The sequence below is a fragment of the Papaver somniferum genome, unplaced genomic scaffold, assembly GCF_003573695.1.
Source record: "Papaver somniferum cultivar HN1 unplaced genomic scaffold, ASM357369v1 unplaced-scaffold_154, whole genome shotgun sequence".
Lineage (NCBI taxonomy): Eukaryota > Viridiplantae > Streptophyta > Magnoliopsida > Ranunculales > Papaveraceae > Papaver > Papaver somniferum.
The window spans coordinates 8,460,833-8,472,421 of record NW_020624820.1 but is presented as its reverse complement, the minus strand read 5'-3'; the positions used below and the strand labels follow the sequence as shown (position 1 = coordinate 8,472,421).

The 11,589-nt window shown below is 36.6% G+C and overlaps 1 protein-coding gene across 1 annotated transcript; it reads left to right on the top strand.

Moving 5' to 3' along the window:
* The first annotated feature begins 5,459 nt into the window (after positions 1-5,459).
* LOC113336942 (protein FANTASTIC FOUR 1-like) lies at positions 5,460-6,813 on the top strand. The gene has a single exon (XM_026582652.1). The coding sequence runs from the start codon at positions 5,649-5,651 to the stop codon at positions 6,624-6,626; it is 978 nt and encodes a 325-aa protein (XP_026438437.1). The 5' UTR covers positions 5,460-5,648; the 3' UTR covers positions 6,627-6,813.
* The last annotated feature ends 4,776 nt before the right edge of the window (positions 6,814-11,589 follow it).

Sequence of the window (11,589 nt, the reverse complement as noted above, 5' to 3'; positions counted from 1 at the left end):
AACAACTAGTTTCTCAACTTCAAAGCACTGTACGTGATGGGTACAGTCTTGTCTATGCTATTTTATTTTATTTTTGTGCCTTGTTCGTCAGGCACTGCCATTCCATATCACTCTGATTGGATTATTCATCTGAGGAAGATTGTTTGTTACTGTTGATTAAACAAATTTCAGCAGCTCATTATTAAACCAAACCCATTTCTTTTCCTACCCGGCCAAATGAATCCATTTCACCCATCCAAGTTTTTTTTTTCTCTATTTTTTTTCTTCCCATTAGGCAATCCAGGCCATTTTCAACACAAACCATTACATTTTGCTCCCGTGAAGATCAGTTTTGCTCCTCATACATCACTTTTGTTCAAATGTCAATGTGATCGACGATTAAGTGCCTGTGAAGGTAACAGCTAACGTTCACTACATCAAGTTAGTTTTATATGTCATCATGATCATTAATGTTTTTCTTCTTGATCTTTATCATCATATCAAGAGCTCAATCTCTATAATACAATCTGGAGGTTAGTACTTTGTATCCAGGGAGTATCATGATTTTTGTTTACTTATCACAATATTGTTGTTCTCTCTCGACATAATCAAAATCAATATCCTAAACATTGATTATTTGATTAATTCATTCCCAAAATCACAATATTTTGGTGACCTAATATTTATCTGAAAATATTTTCCATATTTTCTATAGTCCACCCTATATATTTCTCATGTTTAGTCAAATATCCTAAACATTGATTATTTAAGTCTGATTATGATGTAAATCAAATCCATCTTCCCTTTTTGGTCACTGAATCTTTTGTGTCCATGAGATATAATCAGAATAATTTCTTACAAGGCCATATGATTCAGATCTTGCTCCAATATTTATGAGCTTGAAATATTTTTACAGATACTCTTGTTGTCAAATGGATTTCTCCATTCTATTCTCTGCATATTTATTGTTTATCAAAGATGCTTTGTTTTCTGTCATTCTTGTCACTAAGAATATTCAATTTGATACTTCCTCATCCGTTTTTTTTTTCTCAATTGTCAACTGACAATTTCACGCTGGGATAACTATAGGCGATTTCGCTGCACCCTCTTTTCTCAATTCTGGTAATTCAGGATTACCCGTATCTATTACCGATCTCGGTGATTCAATCTCACCTGCAGTTTCTCAAAATACTACTAATAATCCAGTAGTATCTTCTACAGTTCCTTTACCTAATCGCAACTCATGCTCAGCACGTAACAGTGCTTCTCAATCTGGTATGCAATACTATTCATTTGTTTCGCATTGAGAACAACTAGTTTCTCTACCTAGTTTTCTTATTTGATACTGCCATTTTATCGGCTTTTCAAGGAATCAAAGATATGTTTATTGTTCTTTGAAGCTGCCATCAGCTATTGGCTCTTTAAATTCTGGTCAAATCCTTACCTCCAAAGATATTTTCCATCTTTTGGAATCTCATGTCAATTCATCTCCAAATTCCATCTTTTAATACGCATGTTTGTTTGCACAATTGGGTTTGGATCAATATTTCAAAGTATGGAGGATTCATCATAAAAGACGATACGAGTTTTGGGGATTCTTTATCTCTGTTTGTTTGCAATCAACAACCCAACATATCAATATCCAATCAAGTCCACTAAGCAACCAGAAGAGCCACCATTTCGTATATCTTCTCGAGTTTTGAAGATTTTTCCGCTGCTTCTGTACCTTTGTGATTTTTCCGCTGCTTCTGTACCTTTGTTCAAGTGTTCAAGTTCTGTGGTCCGTGATTGAAGCTCAAAGTACAACTTATACGGTTTTAGGTTACAAAGTCTTTCCCCGAAGATTTTTCAAGTTGTACACTTCAACAAATTTCCGTGTCCACCTTGAGGGGGGGTATTAGAGGATAAACACGGGTATGCTACAAAGAGATCAATGTGCACGTCAGAAGTGAGTGACTGTGGGCTACCATTCAAGATACATGATGCTCAGTCAATGCAACTACTAGATTATAGGATCAGGTCAAACAATAAATCCTGTAATGTAGATAGATAGTTTCACCTAGTCAAGATATCGGTTGTTATTCTATCTTCTAGGTTTTGTATCCTATCACCTATAAATAGGATCACTATGTAAATGTAAAACTATCTCAGAGAAATCATCTGAAGATCAATAATATTTCACCCTACGGGGTTTGTCAGTGGACGTAGGCCATTAATGCCGAACCACTTTAATACCTGTCTCCTCCATTTGATTTTGGTTTGTAGGTTAATTTCTTTATGATTAATTTATGTTTATCATTGATTTAATATTAATAATGTTTTTGTAATCAATGATATTCATCTTAGATTTGATCTACATATCAAAATCTAAGAGTATAGCCATTTATTATGGTTGTATTAGTATTCCTGCACATGGTATTTGATTTATCTACTAGAAGTTTATATGATTTATAAAGGAGATACCACTATTAGCGGGGTGATACCAATCCAGCGATCCGATGGTCAGAATCTGTTAATATTTATTTGTCCTATATGGATTGGTATCACCCCCAGGTAATACTGGTATCCCCTTTATAAATCGTGGAAGTTTAAGCTTATTACATAACCGAGTGATTATATCTGAATCAACATGACTAAGAAAATGTCTTGCTTCTTTAGCTAAAGTGTCATATACTGGATTGTCGGTTCTAAAAATAAATAAATCCCAAGAAGTTCACACAGTTATGTATACGTCTTTCTGCTTCCTGCAAAATAGCCTTGCTGGTCAAAAAATGGTTGTTAAAGTACTATTCAGACTTTTGATTAAACCTTCTCAGTCACTATCGATTGGAGGTGTAAATTGGGTTGTGCCAGCACGAACACAACCCAACCCAACACGTGATTTATCCCAACACGGCACATCAAGTTAGTTTCATAGTCCGGGCTGGGTTAGGCTATTCGGTATAGTAGCCCAGCACAACACGTGGCACTGTACAACACATCACGTTAAGAAAACACGTCATAATATATATAAAATACTACATAACATGGGACAATACATCACATTTTGTGTATAATTCACAAAAAAAAACTTTGTTCTCGCCAATTATTGACATTTTTTTAATCGTTATGTCGACTTGTTTTCATAACAACACATATAGTATCTTAAATATTTGGAAAATATTTATATTAAAACATAAAATAAATGTGCTCGGCACATCACATTTATTTTTCTAACACAACACAACACGCCTTCTAACACGACACGTCTTAATCTCCGACATAGCACGGCACGGTACACGTCACGCTAAGCACGTTATTTCGTAGCCTGAGCTGGCACGTTTTACACTTCTACTTTCGATGCTGAAACTCGAGAGTCGTTTTTCCTCTATCCATATTACAGTCTGCAACAGTCCTACTGCTTCTTATAGATCTGAACATGATCGTGGCCTGAGCTGGCATGTTTTACACCTCTACTTTCGTTGCTGAAATCCGGGAGTTGTTTTTCCTCTGCCATGTTGCTGCCTGCAACAGTCCTACCGTTCCTTGTGAATCTGAACAAGATGATGGTCCTGCTCCTCCTCCGGAGAAAAGTTCTCCTCTCATTTAGGTGTGAGAAAATATTGCAAGACAATAAACTCTGTGCCACGTTATTAGTCATAGTTAACTATTAACTAAAACATTTTCATTTTTCTGCATCTCCTTTTCACCCGATGCCACATTCAGAGCCCCTGAGGATGTCTAAAGAAGCAACTAAACATTGTTTAGCTCATGAAAAACGCATAACTCTATCTTAGGGAAGCAAGTGATGGTGGTTTAGTAAGTTGTTGGAACAGTACGCTAAACACAGTTATCCGTACAGCTCGTTCAGTCATCTTATAAACTAGTATAATAAAAAGAAATCGGCCAAATCAATGACAACCCAAAAGGAGATTAAGCTGATGTGATCATCAAGTTTTAATACAGTATGAAATCAAGGTCCCCCTTTTTTTTTGTAAAACCCCTCCCCCGAATTACGTCACTACTGTTTCAGAGTACATTAATCTTAATTAGAGGGCACTCTGTTTTGCTTTCTCCTAAGATTAGAGGGTTCTTTGAATAGGGTGGTATTCTTAGCTCTATTTATTAAGGTGGTCCTTCAAACTTGGTTGGTTCTTACAACGAAAAGTTCCTTAAAACGCAGATAATTTAATATATACTTAATTCGATGCCGTTCCACTTTTTACTAACGACCCTTAATGAAAATTCTGTTTTGTTATTTAGAGTTAACACGGCTTCGAGTTTGACAATCCCATCGATTTATAACCCTTCAAACAAAAAAGTACAGATAATAATCAAAATATAATTATAGCTACCATTTCCTAGTTAAGGTAGTGAGTCAGATTGTCAGAGCTATTATTTATTGTTTAAGGACTTCATTTTTGGAAAAGTTATCCATCCCTCCAGTCTCCACCATCGAGTCAGAACGCGGTATTGATCTCTGGAGGTCTGACTCAAATCAAGCCCATCTTAGTAAAATTTAAGAGCCAAAAACCAAAGACTATAGTTGCATGCAGCTTCTTAAAAACCAAATGAAAATGGACCTTGCTAATCGTTTCAATATACTAAAGTATAAGACAAAATCCATCTCCAGTGTCACATCTAATATTGTCGTCCCAAGGTAAAATGATCGCATCTCGTAGAAGCTAGCCACAAGACGGTAGTTGCTGTGTTTTCCACATAGTTAAAAATCTTATTAGTTAAAACAAGTTAGTCATTGCTCAACTAGATATATGACTCACCAATAGTTATCTCCATGAATCTAATGGCACCATCTACACCAAGCGTCTCCAATTAAAGTTAAAAAATGCAAAAATAACATCATTTTTCACTCACCATCATTCCAACATTGCCCATATACCCAATTCCAGACGGGAGCTTCTAAAAACAAGAACACAAAATTGGTTAAAAAAACCAAATCAACAATTTATGGGAGAAATGGACAAACAGATTTTGATACTGTCTAAATGGACAAAAAATGTAAAAATAGGCAGGATGTAACCAGTTTCATCGTGCCCATTTTCAAACATTTTTTCTTATTTTTAATTTACACAGGATGTATCCAGTTTCATCTTGTTATTTTTTAAATTTAAGCCAGGATAAAACCAATTTCATCCTTATTATTTTTTATTTTTTTTGGCCATTTCATCCAAGCTATTTTTTACTCGTCCATTTGAACCGTGATTTAAAAATATTTGGACAAATGACCCATTTTCCGAAACAAGAAAGTACTTTATTTTTCATTTTATTGTTTGGGAATCAAGATTTGTAATACGCAGAAGCTTCTTTTTTGAAGAAGAAATTTTTTAGTGGTGAGATGAAAAGGGACCCCCCCCCCCCCCCCCCCCCGATCTCTCACTCAACACACACCCTAAGTTCCCTGTGGGCACCCTTTTTTCTTTTTTTTCTGAGACTATAAATACACAAGGCCTCCTCTTACTTATCTTCCATCCACAATTCTCATTCCCTTCTTCACTTTCTTCTCTTAAACCTTCACTTACTGCAAACACAAAACACCATTAAAACTTTTCTCCAAACTTAGAATTCAAAATCACTGATTCCTCCTCCTCTCATTCATCTATTTACCAAGTTATCTCACAATTCTCCTCTTAGAATCACCATATTTTTAAAAAATTTGGCGGTTATCAATCATGTCTTCGATGCTATGCGAAGGATTACAATCATGCTTTGAACCACGGTTCGTCGAACCACAAATCAAAATGGCTCCACTCAGCAAGCCATTTTTCTTCGAATTGGCTACTGCTACTACTACGAGTGTAAAAACTGTCACCACCCAAGAACTTCGCAACAAAAACAATGAGGATGTCGAGTGCAACACTAGAAAAACCAAATGTGGATGGAGCTTAATCGAATCACTTACAGATTCTTCATCGCAAACTCTTAAGAATGACGTCAAAGAAAAAGATCAAACTCCATATGTACACCCTCTTGTCAAGCGATATTCATCAAGGCTAAGTGACAAAAGCTTGGATTTATGTACCGAGAGTTTGGGTTCCGAAAGTGGCAGTGATATTGGCGAGGACACTGATTTTTACTACTCTTCTTCATCCGATTCCGAGAGTGAAAAGTCAGTGACACAAAAAGTAAGACACAGTTGGGCTACTGTTAGTAGTAATAAAAGGGTGAACAATTCTGGTTCATTTCCACCCCCTTTAACTTCCATAAGCGGTTCCAATTCTGTCCAAGTTAGAAGTCATCGCGAAAATGGCCGGTTGGTCATTAAAACTGTTGCTGCACCACGTCCACAAACTTACTTTGAAGCCGAAAGACGCGATGGACGTCTTACGCTCCGTTTTACCAAAGAATTTATGTCCACCGTTGAAGAACCCGAGCTCGAAGAAGAAGAAATTTACGAGCAAGAAATTCAGAAAGAAGAAGAAGTGGTGGTGGAAGAAAAAAATGGACAAGAAGAGAAAAAAGAAGAAGTAGAAATTGAAAACGATTTTGATTTCGATTTTGATTTCGAAGAGGAGATGGATGGAAATAGGTACAATATTAGGGGTGAAATGGGAACGGAAAAATTTCATCGCAGGCCAAGGAGCTGCAAAGAATGCAGACAAGGAAAGAATGGTTTATTAACTTGGGAACCTTTTTGGGTAGCCACTTAAAATGACTACCTTTTTGTCAATTAATCTTTTTGTCACTACTACTAATTTTTTTTCTTTCACTTTTTTACCCTCTTCTAACTTTTTCTTTCGGGGGTTTAATAATTTCAAATTTTCACCGCTTGGTTGTAGTACTAGTACCATTTGCTAATGGTAGTTATTATGGTTATTGGAAAAATATTTTTACTCATTTGAACGTGTGCTTCTTTTTTTTTATTCCCAAATTACCCTTACCAGTACTAGATATTAGAGTTAACCAATCTTTTACTATATTTACACGAATCATTTGAACTGAGCATGGACATATAACTAGTTAAAAAGACAATGTCTGCCTAACAACCACATTTAAATGCATGTAACTAAGAATCATTGGACAGTGTTGCGTTACCTATTTCATCACATACATAGCTTTTGTAATGATGACTGTAACTGCTTAGTTGTTTACCCCATTTAGGTAATTTGATTGCAATAGCATACCATCAAAATCTTCACATGCACTATGCATCTAATGGATTTGGCGGACCGGATTATCGTACTCTACAAAAACCTATTCTGATCTGAATAGGATCACACCAGGGACTCTCCCAAAACGACACCAAACCGATACTCTCACATGAAAATGGTAAACCCTGTATGGAAATGGTGGGTCCGGCTTTAAAGCCATGAGGCCTAAGGTTCTTAGGAGAGATTTGTACCATGTTTGTTTACTCCTGACTCATCTGAGTCATCTGGATTTTAGTAAAATCACCTGATACATCTGGATGTGACTCGATATGTTTGTTTTGAGTCAGATCTGACTCATCTGACTCATCTGACTCAAAAAACGCGAGTCATTGGTTTGGTCCCATGAATCAGAGGTATTTTATCACCTGATTCAAATGGGTCCGAGTCAGGGGCTCAAAATGCAAAACAAACGCTCTGACTGCTGACTCGGTCCGAGTCAGGGATTGACTTAAATCCAGACGCCGAGTCAGCTGCAAGCAAACAAACAAGATCTTGATTTCGGTGGAGTTTGGTAGCCGGTCTGTCTGTTAATCATTAATGAATACCTTAACCCTGGGAGTCAAGGAACCATGAGTACGCCTACCTGGGAGCAGCCTCTTCATGCATGTCTCTAGTACCTTATATTTTCCGACAAGTTGGTGTCACGGGCATGGCTCCTCCAAGTAGCAGTTTGTTTCCAACAATGCCTAACAGCAATCACACAATCTCCAGGGTATGTATTCTGCACGTGCAACACACAGTATAAAAGGGCATTAATTAGCTAAAGTAATTCATAATAACGATGTTGGGTTGGAAATTTTGCTGTCTTTACATTTCTCATCCGAATCCAATCTATTGGAAGATATGATGTCATAGCTAGCAGCACTGTGTCGTAGGAGGAGAACAAAAAAAAACAAATGCAACTATTGCAAGTTGGTGTTTGGTACGGAAATGTAGCATGATCACACGGGTGGGGCAAGTTTCAGTAGTGTGGTGGTATCCCAGGGATACTGCAAATTCATATGGGAGATTGCGACCCTTAAATATTTTTAAGTAACATCAAAATTGCAGGGCTCCATTTCATGTACCACTCCCTCCCCCATGTGATGCACTTTCTTAATTGAACACATTCTCAACGGCTCATACACTGACGATTGAAATGTCCTTCCTTTCTTTCCATTCATTTTAGTTTTGATGGTTTTTTTTGTACTACTGTCAAAATCAACATCGTAGGAGAAGAAAAACCTCATCCATTTTGTTGTACCAGAAATGTCCTTGTAATGATCTATATTTTCATGTCCCATGCATGACTAACAAGGTACAACTTTTGTTGAAGAAGCTGGTACCGTGGGATGGGTAAGGTTGGTCATTTCACATAATTAGGGTAGGTAAAAAAAGGGGAGGAGTTTTTTAGTTACGGGACCAGAGAACTGGTAGGTGTTTTTGTTCTAGTGCTAAGAAAGGATGTTGAGGTTTGATCGTGGAGTTAGGGTATCCATCCATTCATTAGGGTTTTTGTGAAGAGTGTGAGGGGGGTACTACCTTATTGATGAACTTTCCTCTGGTTATGCAAAATTTCCGAAGTTCGGAAGTAGAAAGGAAAGCTCTAAACTACTTTCTAGAAAGGTTGCTGCGTGTTACTGACATGTTTTATAGGAACAATTTACTAGCAGTCAATGTTAGACATGTGTGATGATATTAGCGGCCTGAGCTCGGATATGGATGTTAATTTCAGCTTATTTTTATAGGTGTCACAGTGGTAAAGATGTTGGGTAATGATATTAAAGACCTGAATTTGAAACTTGTCAATATCAAACGCAGAGTTTAAAAAAGAATGCAAAAAAAAAAAACGTTGTTGTTTAAGTAAGGGTGTGTATATGCTATGGCCTGGTAAAATAAATAAATTAACAACTAGGGCGTCTGGCAGGCACGTTGAGAGAGTGGCTAATTCTCATAGTTGATGAGAAGGCTAATCCTTAACCCTTATCCACGAATCAGATATGAAAACATGACCAGATACAGTTAGGGGGTTGATTCTCATAATCGAGGTCAGAGGTGCGTATGTGGGTGGTGTAGTCTGATCGTTCTTTGTGACTGACGGTTATACGTGCTTAAACATTTTTTTTTAAATTATAAACCATGCCCATTAATGTGATCAAATATTTATTTCTTAAAAAATAATATTTCTTTCATATTATAGGTAACAAGCTCTTTCGATGCATATGTCGTCTGTGGGTCTTTTTCTCCAAAGAAAGCGATATAATTGTTCACTGTAGAACTCTTTTCGTGCTATCAAATGCAGTCTTATCTGTATGAATATACAGTCGGATCACTTTTAGTCGAGTGTTTTGTTGAACCATGCGTTAGCAAAATTGTTTTAAAGCATAAACTGTAATCCCACAACAAAAATCAAAAGGATGTTTCATAGTGGGCAATATAGCCTTCAACTCGAAGCAAGAAACTCCATTATTATCACACGTCACGGTATGTTTTGTCTTTATTGCCTAAATCAGAATCAACTAAGATTTCTTGACTTAATATTACATCATCAATATGGAACACTTTTGGGAGGTTTAATTAAAAGAAAATGACGTCGCTTCAATCTTAAAATGATTTTCTGGTTTCTTAAGTCAAGTGTGTAATGCATGGGAAATTATGCATGCACAAGTACACCTTTTCGATAGAGCCTATAATTAGGGGATGCGGAGGCTATATCCATCTAGGATATCTTGTTAAGGGGTGTCTAAAACTATACAATTCCAAGTTACCCTTCCGGATATTGTTAAATTATTTTTATATTTTATTTTTAAAGTTTTTCTTTCAATAGTTGCCATGGATAATTGATGAATATTATGCCAACTGTATACAGTCGGCCATGTATTTGTCGAATACCATTCTTAAAGACATAGTGTTTTTCATCGATAACATTTGGTAGTTGGTACATTCGTCATGAAATTCATTACATAACATAATGTTGACCGTATAGAATCGGCATTGAAAAAACCGACCATACCGACTACAACATTAAAATTTTGGACATGGTCAATATAATCAATCATGATTTTTCTGGAAAGAAAATACAACAACCGACATGGTGTAAATCTATTTCCATGCCAAATGTATAGAATCGGCATGGTATTCTTCATTTTACCATGAAATTATATGGATAAAGGTTCATCATTTTACTTCAACATGGTCCTATTTTATTTTACTCATCATCCCCCAACTAAAACAAGCATCCCAATCATGGGTTCTTTCGAAAAGAAATCATAGAATTATCTAGCAACATTATTCCTTACACCTTGTTTACACAAGATTAACTATAATGCTTCGGCTCGTCTAATACGTCCCAAAATAGTAGCATGTGTTTTTCCTTAAACTTGTAACTCAAAAGTTTTGTTGCAAAGAGTTTGAGAATACCCATTTGACTTTAAAGACTCTCAAAAAATAATAATTGCAGATCATCCAAGAGAATCGACAGAAGAGGTTCCAATATACCGGAAAAGACAATATTATTAGTGCAAAGAAAAAAAAAAAAAGAAATATCAATTATCTTTTGTTGTATTGCAAGTTCACGAAAAAGATTGAGATTATTTCTCCAAGTGCTCAGTCAAAGATAGATGTTGGTTGATTATCTTAAGAATGACCTGTTAGCTTGGAAATTTAGAAGAACTAGAAGCAGCGGAAGAATGTTATTAGAGGTGTAAATTAAACGAGCAGGCACAACCCATTAAAAGGCGAGCCCAGCGTGCTATGTGTCGTGTTGCGCCATGTCAGAGATTAAAGTGTACCGTGTTGTTTTGTGTTGTGCCAGAAAAATAATCGGGATATATTGTGTTGTGCTGTGCCTGACACGTTTATTTAATATTTTTCAAAGTAAATAACTTTCAGATATTTAAATATTATATGGTGTTATAGAAATAGAAATAAGTCAACATAACGAAGATGGAATACACAATCTTTTCTGAAATATACACAAAATGTATTGTATTGTACTGTATTGTGTGGTGTTGTATGCATGTTATAACGTGTTTTCTTAGCGCGTTGTGCCGTGCCACTATGCAAATTAGTCTGGCCCAGCACAATACATAAAGCTACCATGCTAGGCTGGGCTGAGCTCAAATTTTAGCATGCTGGGCTGGGCTCGTATTGGCACGGCCCAATCCACACCTCCACTTATTAAGCTCTATGGATGGGAATACCAAAAGGATAATGACACACGAGAAGGGGAGGAGGCACCCACACTAATAAATGAAGTAAAAAAGTTTGTTTTTTATTCCTCCAAGTCACGGTTTTTGCGATTTACAGTACCCACAGTAGCGTCTTTTCTTCACAGCATTGTCATTGTTGAGAGAGAATGACAACTAGCAGCCTACGTCCTAAGAGCATCCACAGTGGGCGAGTATAACCAAATTTATGGGATGAGATCGTAACACAGTGGGACGGAGTAAAGATCAAATTTGGACCAAAGATCAAATTTCAG